The 20,451-nt window shown below is 26.6% G+C and overlaps 16 protein-coding genes and 3 non-coding genes across 19 annotated transcripts; 10 read left to right on the top strand and 9 right to left on the bottom strand.

Moving 5' to 3' along the window:
* Positions 1-29: 29 nt before the first annotated feature.
* On the bottom strand, positions 30-118 carry rrn5.8. The gene has a single exon. It is a non-coding gene; the product is annotated as a 5.8S ribosomal RNA (ribosomal RNA).
* Positions 119-200: 82 nt separating this feature from the next.
* On the bottom strand, positions 201-2,252 carry rrn18. The gene has a single exon. It is a non-coding gene; the product is annotated as an 18S ribosomal RNA (ribosomal RNA).
* A 526-nt stretch (positions 2,253-2,778) lies between these two features.
* ubc4 (ubiquitin-conjugating enayme E2) lies at positions 2,779-3,222 on the top strand (the record flags this gene model as incomplete). Its single annotated transcript, XM_003239974.1, has 1 exon — positions 2,779-3,222. The coding sequence occupies one exon, from the start codon at positions 2,779-2,781 to the stop codon at positions 3,220-3,222; it is 444 nt and encodes a 147-aa protein (XP_003240022.1).
* A 433-nt stretch (positions 3,223-3,655) lies between these two features.
* On the top strand, positions 3,656-4,798 carry CPARA_3gp465 (hypothetical protein; the record flags this gene model as incomplete). The annotated part of the gene is made up of 1 exon (XM_003239973.1): positions 3,656-4,798. One exon carries the CDS (start codon positions 3,656-3,658, stop codon positions 4,796-4,798), a length of 1,143 nt encoding a protein of 380 aa, XP_003240021.1.
* Positions 4,799-4,855: 57 nt separating this feature from the next.
* On the bottom strand, positions 4,856-5,770 carry CPARA_3gp464 (hypothetical protein; the record flags this gene model as incomplete). The annotated part of the gene is made up of 1 exon (XM_003239972.1): positions 4,856-5,770. One exon carries the CDS (start codon positions 5,768-5,770, stop codon positions 4,856-4,858), a length of 915 nt encoding a protein of 304 aa, XP_003240020.1.
* A 130-nt stretch (positions 5,771-5,900) lies between these two features.
* nop1 (fibrillarin like-protein) lies at positions 5,901-6,650 on the top strand (the record flags this gene model as incomplete). The annotated part of the gene is made up of 1 exon (XM_003239971.1): positions 5,901-6,650. The coding sequence occupies one exon, from the start codon at positions 5,901-5,903 to the stop codon at positions 6,648-6,650; it is 750 nt and encodes a 249-aa protein (XP_003240019.1).
* A 45-nt stretch (positions 6,651-6,695) lies between these two features.
* CPARA_3gp462 (hypothetical protein) lies at positions 6,696-8,549 on the top strand (the record flags this gene model as incomplete). The annotated part of the gene is made up of 1 exon (XM_003239970.1): positions 6,696-8,549. The coding sequence occupies one exon, from the start codon at positions 6,696-6,698 to the stop codon at positions 8,547-8,549; it is 1,854 nt and encodes a 617-aa protein (XP_003240018.1).
* A 126-nt stretch (positions 8,550-8,675) lies between these two features.
* Positions 8,676-9,353, bottom strand: eif6 (translation initiation factor eIF6; the record flags this gene model as incomplete). The annotated part of the gene is made up of 1 exon (XM_003239969.1): positions 8,676-9,353. One exon carries the CDS (start codon positions 9,351-9,353, stop codon positions 8,676-8,678), a length of 678 nt encoding a protein of 225 aa, XP_003240017.1.
* Positions 9,354-9,379: 26 nt separating this feature from the next.
* On the top strand, positions 9,380-9,453 carry trnI. Its single transcript has one exon. It is a non-coding gene; the product is annotated as a tRNA-Ile (tRNA).
* A 10-nt stretch (positions 9,454-9,463) lies between these two features.
* rps15 (40S ribosomal protein S15) lies at positions 9,464-9,895 on the bottom strand (the record flags this gene model as incomplete). Its single annotated transcript, XM_003239968.1, has 1 exon — positions 9,464-9,895. One exon carries the CDS (start codon positions 9,893-9,895, stop codon positions 9,464-9,466), a length of 432 nt encoding a protein of 143 aa, XP_003240016.1.
* A 199-nt stretch (positions 9,896-10,094) lies between these two features.
* On the top strand, positions 10,095-10,541 carry CPARA_3gp459 (hypothetical protein; the record flags this gene model as incomplete). Its single annotated transcript, XM_003239967.1, has 1 exon — positions 10,095-10,541. One exon carries the CDS (start codon positions 10,095-10,097, stop codon positions 10,539-10,541), a length of 447 nt encoding a protein of 148 aa, XP_003240015.1.
* A 53-nt stretch (positions 10,542-10,594) lies between these two features.
* On the bottom strand, positions 10,595-13,768 carry CPARA_3gp458 (hypothetical protein; the record flags this gene model as incomplete). Its single annotated transcript, XM_003239966.1, has 1 exon — positions 10,595-13,768. The coding sequence occupies one exon, from the start codon at positions 13,766-13,768 to the stop codon at positions 10,595-10,597; it is 3,174 nt and encodes a 1,057-aa protein (XP_003240014.1).
* Positions 13,769-13,934: 166 nt separating this feature from the next.
* On the top strand, positions 13,935-15,824 carry cdc28 (ATP-dependent RNA helicase CDC28; the record flags this gene model as incomplete). The annotated part of the gene is made up of 1 exon (XM_003239965.1): positions 13,935-15,824. The coding sequence occupies one exon, from the start codon at positions 13,935-13,937 to the stop codon at positions 15,822-15,824; it is 1,890 nt and encodes a 629-aa protein (XP_003240013.1).
* Positions 15,825-15,849: 25 nt separating this feature from the next.
* On the bottom strand, positions 15,850-16,293 carry rpl13 (60S ribosomal protein L13; the record flags this gene model as incomplete). The annotated part of the gene is made up of 1 exon (XM_003239964.1): positions 15,850-16,293. One exon carries the CDS (start codon positions 16,291-16,293, stop codon positions 15,850-15,852), a length of 444 nt encoding a protein of 147 aa, XP_003240012.1.
* Positions 16,294-16,361: 68 nt separating this feature from the next.
* Positions 16,362-17,111, bottom strand: sen34 (putative tetrameric tRNA splicing endonuclease; the record flags this gene model as incomplete). Its single annotated transcript, XM_003239963.1, has 1 exon — positions 16,362-17,111. One exon carries the CDS (start codon positions 17,109-17,111, stop codon positions 16,362-16,364), a length of 750 nt encoding a protein of 249 aa, XP_003240011.1.
* A 71-nt stretch (positions 17,112-17,182) lies between these two features.
* On the top strand, positions 17,183-17,632 carry CPARA_3gp454 (hypothetical protein; the record flags this gene model as incomplete). Its single annotated transcript, XM_003239962.1, has 1 exon — positions 17,183-17,632. The coding sequence occupies one exon, from the start codon at positions 17,183-17,185 to the stop codon at positions 17,630-17,632; it is 450 nt and encodes a 149-aa protein (XP_003240010.1).
* Positions 17,633-17,817: 185 nt separating this feature from the next.
* Positions 17,818-18,309, top strand: CPARA_3gp453 (hypothetical protein; the record flags this gene model as incomplete). The annotated part of the gene is made up of 1 exon (XM_003239961.1): positions 17,818-18,309. One exon carries the CDS (start codon positions 17,818-17,820, stop codon positions 18,307-18,309), a length of 492 nt encoding a protein of 163 aa, XP_003240009.1.
* Positions 18,310-18,325: 16 nt separating this feature from the next.
* Positions 18,326-19,027, top strand: CPARA_3gp452 (hypothetical protein; the record flags this gene model as incomplete). Its single annotated transcript, XM_003239960.1, has 1 exon — positions 18,326-19,027. One exon carries the CDS (start codon positions 18,326-18,328, stop codon positions 19,025-19,027), a length of 702 nt encoding a protein of 233 aa, XP_003240008.1.
* Positions 19,028-19,042: 15 nt separating this feature from the next.
* Positions 19,043-20,395, bottom strand: tubA (tubulin alpha-1 chain; the record flags this gene model as incomplete). The annotated part of the gene is made up of 1 exon (XM_003239959.1): positions 19,043-20,395. One exon carries the CDS (start codon positions 20,393-20,395, stop codon positions 19,043-19,045), a length of 1,353 nt encoding a protein of 450 aa, XP_003240007.1.
* Positions 20,396-20,451: the final 56 nt, after the last annotated feature.

Below are 20,451 nucleotides of genomic sequence, written 5' to 3'. Positions count from 1 at the left end.
CATACAAAAAATACACGCCAATTGCATTCAAAAAATCAATGACTTCTTTTTTTTACAAGTCGCCAACCACACTATTTTTCGCGATTTGCTGCGTTCGTCATCGATACAAGAGCCAAGATATCCATTGTTAGGGGGGATTTTTTTTTTCTTTTTTTCTGCAAATTAAATAAATTCTAACACATATAATTTCTTTTTCAATGATCCTTCCGCAGGTTCACCTACGGAAACCTTGTTACGACTTCTCCTTCCTCTAGATGATAAGGTTCACTGAACTTTTCCTCCTTTTTTTCTCTCAGCTTGCCAAAAAATACACATTTTTGCAACCACAAAACTGCATTCCTTTTCGATAAACAGATAAAAAAAAAAGCGTACCAAGAACATTTCACCGGATCATCCAATCAGTAGGAGCGACGGGCGGTGTGTACAAAGGGCAGGGACGTATTCAGCGCGAGTTGATGACTCACGCTTACAAGGCATTCCTCGTTCAAGACAAATAATTCCAATCGTCTATCCCTATCACGATGCAGATTACAAGATTCCCCAAACCTTTCGATCCAGAAACAAAACTCGTTGTTTGCATCATTGTAGCGCGCGTGCGGCCCAGAACATCTAAGGGCATCACAGACCTGTTATTGCCTTATTCTTCCATTTGCTATTCGCAAATCGTCCTTCTAAAAAAAGAACATAAATCCCCACGATATAGCATATTAAACTATATGTGAAAAAAAACGCTTAATTAGTAAGTTAAGGTCTCGTTCGTTAACGGAATTAACCAGACAAATCACTCCACCAACTAAGAACGGCCATGCACCACCACTCATAGAATCAAGAAAGAGCTCTCAATCTGTCAATCCTTCCTATGTCCGGACCTGGTAAGTTTCCCCGTGTTGAGTCAAATTAAGCCGCAAGCTCCACGCCTGGTGGTGCCCTTCCGTCAATTCCTTTAAGTTTCAGCCTTGCGACCATACTCCCCCCAGAACCCAGAGACTTTGATTTCTCATAAAGATACTGATAGAGTCGTATTAATACATCTACCAATCTCTAGTCGGCATAGTTTATAGTTAAGACTACGACGGTATCTAATCGTCTTCGATCCCTTAACTTTCGTTCTTGATCAATGAAAACATCCTTGGCAAATGCTTTCGCAGTCGTTCGTCTTCCGTAAATCCAAGAATTTCACCTCTAGCTACGGAATACGAATGCCCCCAACTATTCCTATTAATCATTACTTTGGCTCTAAAAAAGACGCATATATCATATGCGTCTTTTTCCAACAAAAAATAAAACCAAACGTCTTATTCTATTATTCCATGCTAAAATATATAAGCAACAAAAAAATGCCTGCCATGAACACCATATTTTGCTCACGGTAAAAAAAAGTTTTTTCTTCTTTCATCAAAAGAAGAAAAAACAACAAAGAAATTTCTTATTTTTTTTAAAAAAAAAAAAGAAGCATATTCCCTTCACTCCGATTGTATTCGATACAATCAGAATGAGAAATACGCAAACTTTTTCATAAAAATGTCAAGATTCGACTACGAGCTTTTTAACTGCAACAACTTTAGTATACGCTATTGGAGCTGGAATTACCGCGGCTGCTGGCACCAGACTTGCCCTCCAATGGATCCTCGTGAAGGGGTGTAAACTATCCTCATTCCAATCAATAACCCTAAAAAAAAGGCCTACGATCGTTATTTTCTGTCGCTACCTCCCTGAATCAGGATTGGGTAATTTGCGCGCCTGCTGCCTTCCTTGGATGTGGTAGCCATCTCTCAGGCTCCCTCTCCGGAATCGAACCCTAATTCTCCGTTACCCGTCAACACCACGGTAGGCCACTACCCTACCGTCGAAAGTTGATAGGGCAGAAATTTGAATGATTTATCGCCGGCTTCCTTGATTTTTCTTAAACACAAAAAAAGCCTTGCGATTTGGAAAAGTTATTATGATTCACCTCACAAACCATACCAAGATTAGTACAGGATAGACTTCTCTCGATAGCTGGTTTTTGATCTAATAAATCCCGCTTTTACAGATAAAAAAAACAAATATATATAAAAAAAGCGATGGAGCATGTATTAGCTGTAGTTTCCTACGGTTATCCACGTAGTTTCTTTTCTACCGTACGATCAAATAAACTATAACTGTTGTAATGAGCCATTCGCAGTTCTACTGTACAAAATCGTTTGCACTTAGACATGCATGGCTTAATCCTTAGAACAAGCATATAACCACTGGCAGGATCAACCAGGTATTTTTTTTTTCTTTTTTTTTCGATTTATAAAAAAAAAAGAAAAAGAAAAAAAAAATGAAAGTTTTTCAAAAAACACACCGCAAAACGTGCTTTTTTCTACGACAAAATATAAAAACAAAAAAGCAACCAAATTAATCAGACTCTGCTACAGAACATGTTTTCTCCACAATATATGATATTGTTCACATACAAAAAAGAAAGAAATTCCCCCTCTTTTTCCCAAAAAAAGAAAAAAAATCACCCCAAAGAAAAAAAAACCTAGAAAAAGCACATACCAGCGTACTTATTCTTTTTTTTTCTCAACAGATTTCTCTCTCTCTTCTTTACCAAAAAAGATCTTTACACTTTTTCCGACAAAAAAAAGAAAGAAAGAAAAAAAAAGTGATTATTCGTTTTACATACTTTTATTTCTTACAAGTATTACAGAGATAACAAACCCTATTCATCTATAGAATGAATATAAATGCTCATTTGGTTAAAAATGCCTATAGAAGTGTTTTATACCGTCAAAAGTAAAAACAAAAAACATGGCTGCGAAAAGAATACAGAAAGAATTGAAAGATTTAGCACGAGATCCTCCGTCCAATTGTTCAGCGGGACCGGTTGGAGAAAACATCTTTAAATGGACAGCTTCCATCATAGGACCAGTGGATTCTCCTTATACGGGAGGAATATTTTTTTTGTCAATAACTTTTCCGCCCGATTATCCATTTAAGCCTCCTCGGATGCAATTTGTTACAAAAATTTACCATCCTAACATCAATTCAAATGGAAATATATGTTTAGATATACTCAGAGACCAATGGAGTCCTGCTCTTACAATTTCAAAAGTTCTTTTATCGATTAGTTCTTTGCTTACAGATCCTAATCCTGACGATCCTCTAGTTCCTGAAATAGCAAAAGTTTTTAAAGAAAATCGATCACGTTATGAAGCAACAGCTCGTGAGTGGACACAACGTTATGCCATCTAGAAGAAAAAAAAAATTTTTTCTAAATATCTTTAGATAAATTGAAAAATAAATTAAAATACTTAGAGAAACATTTACATTAATTTTTTTTTAAAAAACCGTGACAAAGCTTTTTGTATATTTTTTATTTTATATTCACTTTTTATTTTCCAAAATAAATATACCTTTGTAAAAACTAAACCAGTAAACACATGTTTTTTTCTTTTTTTTCTTTTTTCTTTTAGAAAATCCAACTATAAAATCAAATTTAGGCTTGGAAAAAGCTTGATAACCTCCTTTTGTACCTGGCATAACGCCTGAATTTTTTGGACTTTCTTTGGAAAAATAAAGCATGTTTAACTTGCATGAATGCATATATTCATATATTTGCTAAATAATCCAAAAACAAACACAACTGTCCTTTATCGTATTTCATAAGTTACAACTCTTTTTTGCAATGAGTTACAAAAGATTATATTCCTTTTTAAAGCAAAAATTTTGGTTTGAATTTGACGTTTTAAACCAGAAATTTATTAATTTATCAAAAAATACATTTTCTTTGACAATTAGCAAGCTAAAAAATTATAAAATATATTCAAAAAAAACTCTCATATGCTATTATCATTTGTTCAGTAAATTTTTAAGTCGAACAAATTGTCATAAAATAATTTATTTATTTTTAGTATCAATTTGCCGATTCGAATTGATTTATATAGAAGATAAGTTAATTTTTTTAGAAACTTATTTCAAGACAAGAAAAAAATTTTTCAAAACTCGTGAAGTTCTTCCGGTATTTATCGAACTACTCAGTTGCAAGTTTTTTATTCCTTGTAAAAAAAAAAACAGGATATTGTACCAAATGTTTACTTTTCTGATACACTTTATTATTAAAATAAAAAATAATCGCATCGAGAATGGCCAGTTTCAAATGATTTACAAGAAAGCGCTATACAAGTTACAAGACAATATAATTTTTGATTCTAATTTTTGTGATTTTAACCTTATACACAAATTATACAATCACATTGGAAAAATATTAAACAAAAATAAGGCAGATCGTGCTAGTGAATCTAATTTACATCAACAAAAAAGTTTACATTGGCTCTATTCTTACGATTTTCTTCTAATATTTCTGTTGAATAGTAATTTTAATATTGAAAAAAAAAACTGGTTCAATATAAAAAACACATCCAGGTCCAAACGACCTAAAGGCAAATTTTCTTTCTTTGAAAAAATACAATCTTATAATTACACGAATTACATCCGTTCTTTTTATTGTGCGAAAAGAATACAATCAAACGAATTTAATTATTTATTCATAGAAAGAATTTTAAAAAAACAACACAGATCTTCTTGTGTAAGTAGGTTTAAGGAATTTTTTTTAAAAGAATTGAGCCTGATATTAGACAAATTTCTTCTAAAGTATAAAATAAAAAAAAAAATAAACACGGAAAAACAACTTTTAAAACCTGTAAAAAATAAATTTTTATTCGTTTTATATCCATTTGTGAACAAAATTTCAAAAAATAAAAAAATCGCTTCGATATACGATTATTTTTTGATGTTTATACACCTGATTAAACGCAAGTCAAAATATTAATTTGTTTTAGAAAAAAATTTTTCATTTTATCTAAAAGAAAAAATAAAATTAATCAATCTAACGCGTTTGGTATAAATAGTTAGACTTTTTAACTAAAGTTTTAAAGTGAAAATTACATAAAGAGCGAGAATAATATAATTTCGTGTTTCTGTATATACAACCAAACCAGTTACAGCACTTACATTCGATTTTAAACGGAAAAAAATTAAAGATTTTTGAAAAATTAAAGATTTTTTCAAGCACAATTATAATACTGAAATCAAGAAAATTATGAAAAAAATTATGAAAAAACACTTGAAAAATCGTTTGGCTAGAAAAAGATGTACTATATTTTTTTCTAGCCAAACGATTTCTTTTTATAATTTTTTTTAATTTAAATATATTTTTTAGATAAAACTTTTTTTGTTTGGTAAATGTAAATAATTTTTTGTTTTTTACATTAGAATAAATTAAAAGAAAGATAATATTTTTTGTTTTTTTTTCTACAGAATACAATTGAATCGCTGGGAATTTATTCAGGAAATTTAATACAAAAAAAAGATAAAAATCTTTCAAGTTAACCATTTGAACTGTTCTTGAACTATCGCAAAAAAAATTTTCGCTTAAAACACAGAACAAAAGTAAAAAATCAAATTGTCTTGAAAAATAACCATAAAGCAATTTTATATTATTAAAAAAAATCAAAAGCTTAATTTTTGAAAAAAAATACAAATGTCTAACCAAAAGAAAATACAAATGTTTTCCAATTTGTTTTGATTGTAAATTTTTTTTTACATTTAAATTTTTTTTTACAATCGTAATTTCAATTGTATAATTGAACAATTTTTTATAATACTTACATACATTGGCAAAACTTTTTTTTTTCTCGACAAAAAAAAAGAAAAGACTTGAACAACTGTCAATTGACCCCAAGAAATTTGCTTTAACTAAAAAACTAGTTAATTTTTTAATATAAAAACATTTAAGTAACATTCGGATAGTAAAAAATAAAAAAATTTATTTTTAAGAATAATATCAATCAGTATGACAGATTTTTTAAAGAAAAAACATAATAATAGTTAAAATTTAAAAAAAACACGTAATAAAACGAAAATCTTATTAAATGAAAAAAAACCATTTTGTTAAAAATTACAAAAAAGACAAAAAAATTAAGTTTATAATAGAAAAACATAAACACGAGGGAATATACATTTTAAGAGGAAAAGAAGACGCTTTGTGTACGCTAAATATGGTTCCAGGTGAATCTGTTTATGGAGAAAAACGTTTTTCAGTACTATGTGAAAAAAAAAATATTAGAATTGAATATAGAATCTGGAACCCATTTAGATCAAAATTAGCTGCAGCTATTTTAGGGGGAATAGATAATACATACATTAAACCTGGGATTAAAATTCTGTATATAGGTGCTGCAAACGGAACAACTGTTTCTCATATATCTGATATAATCCAACATCAAGGGACCGTTTACGCTGTCGAATTTTCTCATAGAAGTGGAAGAGACTTGATTAATATAGCCAGAAAAAGGTTAAATATAATTCCTATAATCGAAGATGCCAGATATCCCCATAAATATCGCATGTTTTTAAATGCAGTTGATCTGGTTTTTTGTGACGTTTCTCAGCCTGATCAAGAAAGAATTCTAACTATAAATGCAAAGTATTTCTTAAAAACGAACGGATATTTTATAACGGTAATCAAAGCGAACTGTATAGATTCTACTGTTGACGCTGCATTAGTGTTTGCAAAAGAAGTTCAGAAACTTCAAAAGGCTGATTTTTATCCAATTGAACAAATCACACTAGAGCCATATGAAAGAGATCACGCCGTAGTACTAGGAAAATACAACGCATAACTTTTTTTGGTATTGTAAATATTACTTAAACATCAAGCAAAAAGAATGCAAAATATTTGTTTGTTTACAATTTTTCTGACAGAAAAATTTGTGTTTTTTGTAATTTTGACTGAGATGATAGCTATTGAAAATTTTTTTTACACTCAAATAATATCGTTGCCTCGTTTTTCGTATAAATCAAGCTACCCAGATGAATGTATCACACGAGATAAATTGATAATTACGTTCCAAAAAACAACATTATGTATATTCAGGCATATATCAGATATTTTCAAATACAAGAGCGACTTTTTTTTTTTATTGTTCTGTTATAAAACAAAACACAAAAAACTTGTATATAATACATGGTTTAAATTTATGTTAACTAGCTTTTTCTGGAAACTATTTCGCAATACGAAAAAGATAAACGTGAAAATGTTGTACTTAACTAGGAAATTTAATAAAATTAGGTTGTTTTCCACAAAATTAAATTTTTACTTGCCAGGTGTCAAAAATAATAAAAAAAAAAATAAGTTTTCAACACGAAAAACAGGAATATTCGTTTTTCTAAATTTTAAGAAAAAAATATTTAGTAATTATCGATATTTATACGCGAAACAAAAATCAATTTTTTCGGGTCAAAAATTTCAAATTAGCGGCACTTACGTTAATAAAAAATATAAAAATATAAAAAATACATTAAAAGAAAAAGACTTGCAATATGAGTTGGGTGCATTTTTTACAAAAAAGTTTTTTGTATTAAGACAAATTTCTCTGAAAAAAACCCAAATTGCTTATTTTACAAAAAGTTTTTTTTTTGATACAAAAAATACGAAGTTAGACCCGACTAGATCGTTTTACGTCAAACATATTAAAATTTTCAGGAAAAACCAAATTTATCATTTAAAACCCCCCCCTCGCGTATATTTGCAATTTGTAACGTTTTTTTTTGAAAAAATTTTTGATTATCGTTTATATAAAAATGTGATTTTGCCGTTAAATATGACAAAACCGTGCTATTGGTCTGTGCATTTATTTGCAAGATTGTTCATAAAGACCATTAACATTAAATGCGATAAATCTCGCAAGTACATAAAATTGTACAATATAAACTATGTTTCTTTACAAGAAAGAGATTATTTTACAAGAAAGAGATTATTTTTTCTTAAAAATATATTAAATCGCAAAAAAAAAAATAGAAAATTGGTTCTAAATCTCTTAAAAGCAAAATTTTATATTGGAGTCGGATTAAAATATATGCGTACATCTTTAAATAAAAATAATATTTCTGAGAATAAATTTTGTAGCATATTTTTTTTTCTGGGGAGCTTTTCAAATTTTTTTTACAGAAAAAATTACTATTTTACCGGAGTTAAAAAAATACTGTTTTTAAATTTTTGTTTATATGGATTGTTCTTGAATGCACAAGCAAATTTTTTCAAAAAAAAAATTCACGCATTGGTTATGTTAAACATGTATATTGATTTTGGAAGTATTGAAATTTTTTCATTCTTGATTTATTTTGTAATAATAACAAAACTTATCGTAAATATGTCTAAATTTAAATATTTTGGTTCAAATAGTTACACGAACAAGGAATTTTTAAATGCAATTGTTTCTGAAAAAGGTCACTTAAAATTATCTACTTCATTAGAAACAATAACAAATTATTTTGTAAATAAATTTGGTATAGTAGTTATGTATGATTTAACCGGTGTTTTTCTTGTTTTAAAACAAGAAAAACATAGATTAGGCTTCATGTTTTGTCAATCTCAGATAAATGGTATAAAAAAAAGAGTTAGCTATTGTTACATTTACTCAAGTCTTTTCCTAAATATTATCAGTATTTTTTCGAAAGAAAAAAACAAACTGTTTTATAAAAAAAAAAACAAAAAATTCGTACTAAAATTAAGCTATTGAAAGAAAATTTACCAGCTAATAGTTTTGTGTTTAATAGTTTTTTTTATTAATTTATACAGAAAAAATGAGGAAAAAAAAGTCCGTGTTATTGAATATTATGTTAAGTTTCTTTGACTGAAAAAAAGCCTACTTTTTCTTTAAAGCGGTTTCTATGATAAACAATTCTGATTGCGTGGTCCTCGTTCCGCAAAATGTTATAAAATCATTTGCTAACACGCCTATGCCCACAAGTTTATTACCGTGATTTACTGTTCCTGTCAGAAGAGGAACCTCTAGTAAAGATGAAATTTCATCTTGTTCCTCCTGATTTATATCAGGATGAATTAGTCCCCCGTTATTATTAAAAATGCAGTATGAGCCAGTTAAATTTTTTTTCCCCAAAGATAATTTAAAAACTTCCACGCCCAATACATCAGAAATTAATTCAGTAGTTTGAGAACTAATTTCAGGATTAACCAATGCAATATAATCATTCGTGGACACCGAATTACCTAATGTTGAAAATTTATCGTCACATTTCTTTACTAAAATATCATCTGGTAAGAAATTTTTGAGATTTTTAAACTCCTGAGGGTCAATTGATTCCGGAACCAATAATCCTCTTTTATTTCCAACCAAGAAACGTCCGACGCACTTTGAGTTTGATACGAAAGTCGAAATAATGGGAAATTTAGGATATAATTCAGATTTAATTGTTCTATAAAAACTTAAAGGAGAATCATACGAAACGATACAAAAAGAATTTGTCAATTTTGCAAAAACTCCGATTGAATCCGATTTTTGATAACTAACTTTAACGATCATTTATTAAAAATAAAAAAGGGTTGATAGGCTCATTTAGCTCAGTTGGTTAGAGCATCGTGCTAATAACGCGAATGTCGTAGGTTCGATTCCTATAATGAGCATTATTTCTCTTATTTGAGAGGCACAAATTTAGATGCGCTGGTTGCCCCTACGCCGGGTTTTCCGTGTTTTACGGGTTTATATGTAATTGAAAACTCTCCCGTGTAATGTGACATCATATCAGGTTTTATTTCTATCTGGTTAAAAGTCTTTCCATTGTATATTTCTACATGAGTTCCGAACATTTCAGGAACAATCAAGGCATCTCTCAAATGAGTACGGACAACGTTATTGCGACTACCAGATCTGACATTTTTTCTAGCTTTTCTTAAGTTTCTAAGGAATATCATAAACTTCTGACGAAAACCTCTATAAAATTTTCTTCTAGCTCTTGAATTTACTATTTTAGAAAGATTATCTGAACTCAAAAGAGTCAAGTTTTCTACATCAAAACCTCGAAAAATAAATTTTTTAAACACCTTTTTTTTTAAAATATTACTCATGATAAATTATTTTAAATTAAGAATAAATAGACTGTTATAAAGAAGAATGGACCAAGAGGAATTTTACCACCCTTAAAATTAAATATATTTATATTTATTTAAAATATCTATTTTGTTGAATATTGATTTTGTTTTGTAATTTTATTATTTTAAATAAAGCAAATAAATAAAATCGATTATATTTCAATTTTGAAAAAAAATGAACGAAATGTTCTGTAAAAAAAACATTGAACAAAGGCTCCATTTATTTTTTCATAAAATATTAATTAAAAAAACCTTAACCCGCTTTTCAGTTTACACAAATTTTACCGAACTAAAAAAACGTATTTTCCAAAAAAAATTTTTACCTATTTCAACAACAACTTTTAGTTGTCTAAAAAATATACTAAATGAGAGTATAGAAAAAATGTCCAAGATGATAAAAAAAAAAAACAAAAATAACTTTTTAGACATATCAGACTTACTAAATATAGATTTTTTACAATTTTTTTATTCGACAGAAGATTTATTTTTATTCAGAAAAATGATGCTTCATAAAACGGAAAAGTTAGTTGGTTCAAAAAAATTCGTAGACAGTAAAAAAAATAATATGTTGCGAGTTTCAAAAGTTTTTTTGAAAATCAAAAAAAAGAAAAAAATTTATTGAATTATACATAGTTTTTTTTTCTTTAAACAAAAAGAAATTTCTGAAATTTAAAACTAATATAATACAAAATAATTGAAAAGACTATGACCTGAATTTTTACGAGTAATATCCACTGAATTTATTTTATATTGATATCGAAGAAGAGTTATTTTTTTTTTAAACGAATAAAATGATGTAAAAAAAAAACCAATTTTTTGAAACGTGACCATGTCTTGAAAAAGATACTCGGAAGAAAAAAAACTGGCTAGAAAATATATTTCATTGTAAAATTGATTTAGAAGAAACTTTTTTTTGAAAATAAAATTAAAAACAAATAAACCTAAATTTTTTCCAACTGGCAAACAAAATGCAATGTCAAAACATGTCCAAAATATAATATAATTATGAAATTCCAAAAAATTGTTCAAACACGCATCAAAAATATTTTTGTTTTTGAAAAAACATAAAATTTCTTTTATAATTTTATTTGTCTTTTTATTTAAAAAATTGGTTTTTTTTTTTTTGAGAAAAAACGATTTTTTGAAAATGTTCAGGTCTTTTTTTTTCTGCTTTGTATATATTTGAACTAAAATTAGAGATTTTTTTTCACAACTCGTGTATAAATTGCGAAAAAAAATTCGAATTTCCATACTCGTTTTTTCTTTTTTCTTCTGAAATTTTTGTACATAAATAAATCTATTCATGACAAAAAAAGGCGTTATGGTTAATTTGTTTTCATTGTATACATCTAAGAAAATTTTTTTTTTCAATAAATCTTTATATAAAACAGAATAAACCTTTTTTTCTTTAAATAATTTCGTAAAAAACAAATAAAAAAAGATACTTTTTTTAAGTTTTAAAAAAAAATTTGAGCTCTTTTTTTCTTTTTTTTTTAAAAAATGAAAATCTTTGGAAGCAAAAATTAAAAAATGCAAATGAATGAATATAAATTTTTGATAAAAAAAGATTAAAAATCCTTTGAAAATAAAATTACAAAGAGAAAAAATTTTTTTAAAAAAAAATTTCCATATAAGATAAAAAATGTTTTTTGAATTGAGTTCGCATAGCACATTTTTTGTACAATTAACACGAAATTTATTTCGTGTTAATTGTACAAAAAATGTGCTTTTATTTACCAAAATGTTTAAAAAAAAATAATTGCTTGGAAATTCTAAAGAACGTTTTATCGTCTGATAAAGATGTTTAATAGAATTCCTAAAATAAAGTGCTTTCGAAAATTTGATTGTTTTTTCAAAAAAAGAATAAATTGTTTTCATATTAGGTATCAATTTAAGTCTCCCTATTCTTCTTTTATAAAATCCTTGCTTTAGAAAAGCTAATTTTTTATAGTTATTTTGTTTGTTTTTTTTTAAAAAAAAACAAACAAAATAACTATAAATTTTTACGTCTATTTCACAATCCCATTTGTAAACTGAATATTTTTTCTTAAAATTATCTTCCGATTTGTACATAAAAAATTTTTCTGATAAAAAAACTTCAGAATATGATGAAAAAATAGATTTCTTAATTAAATCAAAAAATCTGTCTTTTAAAAAAAATCTACCTGTAATAATTATATTCATTTTCTCTCTGTTTATTTGATAAAATTTTTGTAAAAGATTATAAAAAAAAGCGTTAAAAACGAGCCTTTTTCTTATGAGAAAACTTTTTGTTGATAAAAAATTTTTCAAAAAATTTATTTTTTTTTTCAAATCAAAATAATTGAAAATATGAGTTTTTTTTAAACCTAATATAAACAAAACATAAATTTTCTGAAAATCAAAACATAAATTTAAAAAAAACCTATTTTTTAAGAATTGAATATTCTTTTTCATTTTTGAAATTAAAATGCACAGTGTCTTTGATGTAAAACTGGTCTTTTTTATTTTTTTCTCCAAAAAAAAAATAGTTTCTATTTTAAAAGACAGACATCCATAATTATTATAGCAAAAAATTTTTTTTTCAGACTCATATTTACATATGCTTTGTTGGATATTTTGTGAAAAAATGCTTATAGCTTTCTTAAACGAAAGAATATTATTATTCCTTTCAGCTATAAATTCAACCATTTTTATTTTTTTGCAATATAATTGAACGTAAATTTTGATTATTTTTACAAATCCCAAACGTATCAAATCGCTTAAAATACGATAAACAACTTTTGTGTCTATTCTTTTAAGACCTTTGTTTTCGAATGCAGCGATTTTTTTTCCTAAATTTTTCACGTAAAGGAAACTATTTTTTAACCATAGCAACAACATGACTCTTCTTTTTAAAACTTGTTGCGTGGTTTTTTCAGCTATATTACTGACTTGAAAAGTTTTTTTTTCATGAATTATTTTTTTTGTATAATAAAATTGCAATATTTTTTGTCTTCCGATTTGTTCAGTTAATTTAGATATTCCTCTAAAATTTTCAAGACATGCTAAAAAAAAATGAAGCGTCTTGTAATTTATATATCCTTTAAATATGTTCAAAAACATCAATAAATTATAAACTATTTTTTCTTTCGCAATTAAAATTTTTCTGATATAACTTTCAAATCGTAAAAAAAAAAAAGCAACAAGACGGTTTTTAAATTTTTTAAAATAAAAAGTATTTATTTTTCGAGGAAAAAAAAATCTGAGATTAAAATTTTCTAAAATTGTTTTTTGTGAAATTATTTTCATTTTTGGAAAAGTTTTATTTAAATTATATCTAAAACATTTGTGCCAAAATTTGTGCCAAAATTTCTGAATTCTATGTTTGTAATTTGTTTTAAAATTCTTTTTATTGATTAAGATTCCATGTTTTAGTTTTTTAAAATTTAAAGTTTTTTTTATTCTTATCATTATTTTAACTGTTTTCTTAAACAGATGAAAAAAAGATGTTTTTTTAATGATCAATTTTTCCCACTGTTGATTATGATTGATTTGTTTAAATCTGGAATTAAGCCTAAGTTTGACATAGACTGTAGAAAACAATTTTAAATGCAAAATTAAAATACATGTGTATTTTTTTATCAACCCGAATTTAAATAAAACTAAAAGATAATGAAACATGTAACTTGAAGACAAATTGAATATTTTATTTAATTTATGTTGAAAAATATTCTCTTTTGAAGAATAAATCAGTTTTCTCAAAATAATTTTAGATATACTAGGCAAATATGAATACGTCATTTCTGATAAACCGATTTTTTTAAATATAAAAATTTTCCATCTAAGATTAGCCTTCAAATTAATAAAACAACTTAAAGTGTCGAGCATGAAAAAAAAATTTTCTTTTTTAAAAAAAAATAAAAAGTTATAATTTTCTTGAAATCCATTTTTTTAGACAAATGTTTTTTTAAATTTAAGATACAAAACAAATTTTCTCCCGAATATTTTTTAAACATTTTTAATATACAGAGACTTTTACGAGGGTGCTTTTATTATGCACAAATTTTTTCCTATAGAAAAATATCAAAAATACATTGAAATTGCTGTAAAAAAATTTGATGTTATTTTGATTAAGGGCGAAGCTGGATGCGGAAAAACTACAATTATTCCAACAATATTATGTAAGAAAAATTTATCTAAAAAAATGGTCGTATCTCAGACCAAAAAGATAGCTGTATTTAATGCGGTAAGTTACATGTCAAAAAAAATGAATATTCAGATCGGGCAACAAATTGGCTACACAGTTCGTTTTGAACATAAATCAACCAAAAAAACTAAAATTAAGTTTGTCACAGACGGAATTTTATTTAAAGAAATATTGGAAAACTTTTTTCTACTCGAATATGACTGTATTATCCTCGACGAATTCCATGAAAGAACTGTTTATACGGATTTTTTATTGGCAAGTTTGAAACAAATAAAAAAAATAAGAACTGATCTCAAAATTATAATAATGTCTGCGTCGGGAGAATATGTGAAAATAGCCAAATTTTTTAACTCGAAACTTGGAAAAATTACTATTCCCGGTAGGCTATTTACCATAAAAATATTTTATACGAAAACTCATCAGTCAAATTATATCTTTTCCATATTAGCTTTTATAATTAAATATTATTCAAATAAAAAAACTTCAAAAAAAGGACTGTTGGTATTTCTTCCTGGAAGAGAAGAAATTCGATTGATGACCAAAATGATAAAAAAAATAAATTCTCAAGAAATGTTTAATTTAACAATCATTAGTTTATATTCGGATATTCTTGCTGAAAAAAATTTTGATTTGTCAAAAAATTCAAATACAAAAAAAAAAGTTATATTAGCAACAAATATTGCTGAGTCTAGTGTAACTGTTCCTGGAATAAACGTTATTATTGATTCTGGGTTATCGAAACAAAAAACAACCTATTGGAAAAGCGGGACAAATTTATTTAAAATTTATCCTGTTTCAAAAAGCGAAGCATACCAACGAGCCGGGAGAACAGGAAGAGAGAGGAAAGGGAAGTGCTTTCGCATGTTTACTTTTTCTGATTTTTCTAAATTTTCTCTTTACCCTAAACCTATGTTAGAAAAAACCGATTTAACTTCTATTATATTGCAATTTTATGCTTCGCGGTCAATTGAATTTTTAAATTTGGATTTTATTACCACCCCACCTATCTGGAATATATATAAAGCACTCGAGAAGCTTTTTTTATTGGAAGTTATAACAGAAAATTTTAAAATAACTTTATCAGGTAAGTTATGTTCTATTTTTCCATTAGACATAAATTTATCGATAATCATAATCGAGTCTCTGAAAAACAAAAATAAAACTTTGTTTAATTTAGTAAATACAGCAGTATCTGTTTTAGCCGCAGACATTCCTTTGGTTTTTGAAATGAAATCTATTTTTTCTAAAGAAGATTATGCTAGAATAAAATCACTAGGAGACCATTTTTGTTATATCGCATTTTTTTACAAATATTTTAAGAATGAAAATACAAAGAAACAACAGGATAGTCGACACAAGTCGATTAAAAATTTTTTAAATCTTGTAATTCTAATTAAAAAACAAATAAAAGAAACATCTGTTATAATAGAATCTTTTTTTTCGGCAAATCTCTTACCTTATAAAAAAAAAAACACTGACATTAAAAACCAATTTAAAGTTTGTTTTATCAAAGGATATTTTTTAAACACATCGAGGCTTCTGAACAATACTCGTATATATCAGATCATTTCTACTGGATTATTATCAGAAATTCACCCTTTTTCTCTTTATAAGATAAGTTATCCAAAATTAATCATTTTCCAAGAATTTCTAGTAACTTCAAAACAATATATCAGAGGGATATTGCCTATTCGCCTAAAGTGGGTTTATTTGATTGGAAAAAAAATTTTTATATAGACACACTAAAAAATTTGCAATAAAATTAAGTTTGTTTTGCCAAACTATTATAAAGTGAATTATCCGTAAAGAAACAATCGTATGGTTTCTGATCAAAATGAATAATTTTGCTTTTATAGTCTTTTAAACGCCTAATATTATAAAGCGTGAGTGAATTAGAAGTTTTTCTCCTTTTATCAATTTTTATGCCTAGCGAGTTTGAATAATTTATCGGAATATTCGCTTTTTTAATTTCATTTACGGAAAAGCCTCTGCCGAATTTTATTCTTGTGTTATGACGAGGGCCAGAACAATGTACCAAAGGCTTGATATAATTCGGTGCATTATCTACCAAACGCTTTTTTTCTTTATGTATCCTACTGTTTTTTCTCTTTTTTTTCTGAAGAGGTTGATTGAACCACGTTTTTACAAAAATCTGCCAATGTTTTCGAAAATGACCTTTTGAAAATATTCCATTAGATTTTGCCATTTAATTTTTAGAATGTATATTACGGATAATTTGTATTTTTTTAATTATTGTTACTTTTTTTATACCCATCAAGGTAAATTATTGTTCCATTTTATACCGAAATAAAATATTGAGAAATCGATCAAAACGAATGCTAGTATACAATATTTCCTAACAGTTGTATTCATTCTCCCGAAAGAAATTACATCGTGAGAACGTACGTATAAAAATTGACTCAATGAAATCAACGAACAACTAGCATGCACAAAATTAATTTCTCCTGCATATATCAAATAAGTTGCTCCGAATTTTAATCCGGATACGATCAAAAAGCCTCTGTACCATAAATCTCGAAAAATTTTATAATTTACAAAATCTGGAATATCAATTAAACCTGGAAATTTAGTCATCTTTAATTTTTTGAAATTTGGAAAAAAATACTGCTTTTTTTCATATTCAGCCATATAATTTTTTTTAAATAACCGATTCGTTACTAAAAAAATTTCTCTCCATGATCTTACGTTCCATTCGGAACTTTTTTCTAATTTATAAGTTTTCTTTTTACGTGATTTTTTAAAAAAGCTAAATAAAAATTTAAAAAAACTGTATTTTTTGTGTTCTTTGATTATTTTTACTCGAATTACACCGGTCTCAATTCCAATTAATAATTCGTCTAAGGATAAAAACAAATGTATTTTTTTTGTCGAAAAAGGAACAAAAAACATTGTCAAGTTCCCTTGAATTCTTGTGTTTTTCCTTAAATTCAAAATAGAATATAAATTACTCGAAACAAATATTTCGTTTGAGTAAAGTGAAATTATAGGTTTATTAAAAACCATAAAGTAAAAAATTTACTGATATAAATATAAATATAGTAACATTTTTATACTGTACAATAGAATTGACACGAATGAAAAATATACTCTTAAATATAACAAATTTTTACAATGGCTTAAAGAAAAATGATAAAAAATATTTTTTATTTAGAAAATCAAAAATAATAAAATTAGGTTTTTTTTTAAAAACGAGATTTCTGAAATCGAACTTTTTTAAAAATTTTAAAATAAATTTACCATTTAAAAACGAACTACCTATCATGATTTTCTTTACTACTCAACTCGCAACTCAAAAAAAGATTGGAAACTTTGTTTACAGAAAAACTCAACAAATTTCTATAAATATCAAAAAAATTGGTCAGAGAAAAAAAATTTTGGGTTATTATGAAATTCCAAGCGTTGTTTATGAGAAAAAGTTGTCACCCCAAAAAATTTGTTATATCAATAAAGGAACAAATTTTGACAAAAAAAAAACATTTTATTCATTAAAAAATTTATTTTTTGTCAAAATAAATTTTTCTTAATTAAAAAAAAAAAATTTCACAACAAAAAAAAAAATGAAAACAACGTGTTTATAAAAAAAATATATCAAGTGAAAAAAGATTTTTTGAATTTTTCGTACAAAAAAATCTTTTTTCAATTAGAAATTCTGTTTTTAAAAAAATTTCTCTATCAACAACGTATTGTCGAATTTTCTAAAAAAAATAACATGTATATTTTATTATCAAACAATATTTTTCCCGATAAAAACATGTATGTGTGTAAATTTAAAAAACATGAATTAAATGTATATTTATATACAAAAAAATCAAAAAAAATCAAAAAAAAAATTAGAAAACAAGAAATTTTATATGTTTTTTTAAAAAAAGATTTAAAGACTTACATAACCATAGATTTTGATGTGATCTTTTCTTTTTTTTTATTTAAAGAGGAAAAAAAATGGATTATTTATGAAGCCAATGGGTGTATAAAGATAGAAAAATACAAACATAAAAACAAAAAAAATGTCTTTGAAAAAAACAACTTGAAAATTAGGAAATTAGTTTACGATTTTAAAAAATTATTTGTTTGCAACTACACAAAGCCGGTTGAAAAATTTTTGTATTTAACAAAAGCACGCGCCAACAACGTGCGTGCGTGCGTGGTCAATTTTATTTCAAGTAAAGAATTTTTACAAAAAAAATTTTTTTTAAAATTTTAAAATTTTAAAAAAAAAGATGTTCCAAATGAAAATAAATACGCTCTTAAATTTATCGAAAAAATTTTCTTTCCTAAACAATTCATTTATATCTGAATATTTTATCAACAGTTGTCTTGTTATTATAAACGAACTTGATAAAAACGATTTTAGTACAGAAAAAACATACACGACATCATTTTTTTCGCAAAAAATTAAAGATAGGCAAAAATTTTTTAACGATCGTAAAAAAAATAATAATATCACAGAACCTTTTAATTCTTTTTTCGATGAAAACAGCTTGAATGAAACTATATTAAAATCTTTAGAAAAGACAAACTTGTTTGTTAAATTTTACAAAAACATAAAGTCTTTTAAAGAAGACAAAAAATTTTTTACAAAAAAAAATTTCTTTCAAAAAAAAATTTTTTACAAAAAAAAATTTTTAAATTACGATAGAGTTGGTTTTTTTTTTTCTCAAGAAAATAATAGGCAGTTTATACATTTTGTTCCGTATAAATTTGTCTATTATTTTTTTTTATCCAATAAATTTATATGGGAAAAAAATCGTATTAAGTTAAACTATGAAAAAAGGTTTTTCCAAAAAAAGAAAAAAGTTTTGACCTGTAAAAAAAGTTTACAATTTGGCTATAGACTCGAGTTTGAAAAAAGTTTAAAACTTATAAAAAACATTTATAACAAATATAGTACTTTATTCAAAAAAATAAAACCAAACATTTAAAAGCTTACACACTGTCTATTGTTCCAATATATCGTTTTTGTGACTTTCCATCGTTTCTGTTCCGACTTCTTCGTAATCCTTTTCTAAAGCTGCCAGATCTTCCCTAGCTTCATTAAACTCACCTTCTTCCATACCTTCACCTACGTACCAATGAACAAAAGCACGTTTTGAATACATTAAATCGAATTTAGTATTAATTCTGGAAAACACTTCGGATATTGCAGTATTATTTGATATCATGCATACGGCTCTTTTCACTCTAGCCAAATCTCCGTCCGGAACAACAGTAGGAGGTTGATAATTGATCCCGCATTTGAATCCGGTTGGACACCAATCTACAAATTGTATAGTTTTTTTAGTTTTTATTGCACCGACAGCTCCGTTTACATCTTTTGGAGCTATATCTCCTCTGTACATTAAACAGCATGCCATATATTTACCTTTCCTTGGATCACATTTTGCCATCATCGAACTGGGTTCAAATGCTGAATTTGTTATTTCATGTACAGATAATTGTTCATGAGATGCTTTTTTTGAAGATATCACTGGAGCATAAGAAGACAACATAAAATGAATTCTAGGATAAGGGACCAAATTAGTCTGAAACTCGGTAATATCGACATTAAGAGCTCCCTCGAACCTCAGAGAAGCTGTGATTGAAGAAATTACCTGAGCAATCAATCTATTTAAATTGGTATATGTAGGTTTTTCGATACCTAAAGAACGCTTGCATATATCGTAGATTGCTTCGTTATCCAGAATAACTACTACATCGGTATGTTCCAATAGAGAATGGGTTGCTAATACAGAGTTATAAGGTTCTACTACTGCCGTAGAAACACGAGGAGAAGGATATACGGCAAATCCAAGTTTTGATTTTTTTCCATAATCTATACTTAATCTTTCTAATAAAAGAGAACTTAATCCTGACCCAGTACCCCCTCCTACCGAATTGAATATAAGAAAACCTTGTAAACCTGTGCAGTTATCAGACAATTTTCTAATTTTTTCTAAAGCTATTTCAACGATTTCTTTTCCTGCTGTATAATGACCACGTGCGTAATTATTAGCAGCGTCTTCTTTACCAGATATTAGTTGTTCAGGATGGTATAATTCTTTGTATTTTCCATTTCTTACTTCATCGATTACTCCAGGTTCCAAATCCAAGAAAATACATCGTGGTACTTTTTTACCGGTTCCTGTTTCGCTGAAAAAAGTATTAAAAGCATCATCATTAGGGTTTTTAAATTTTTGATAAGATAACGTACCATCCGGATTTATTCCGTGTTCCAAACAATAAAGTTCCCAGCATGCGTTTGCGACTTGAATGCCAGCTTGGCCGATGTGAAGAGAAATTACCTCTCTCATGTGTAATAAATATAAGAAAATATATTAATTTAATAATGTTATTAAATTTAATATAT

This window comes from Cryptomonas paramecium, chromosome 3, assembly GCF_000194455.1.
Source record: "Cryptomonas paramecium strain CCAP977/2A chromosome 3, complete sequence".
Classification (NCBI taxonomy): Eukaryota; class Cryptophyceae; order Cryptomonadales; family Cryptomonadaceae; genus Cryptomonas; species Cryptomonas paramaecium.
This window is presented reverse-complemented; position numbering and strand designations above follow the sequence as displayed.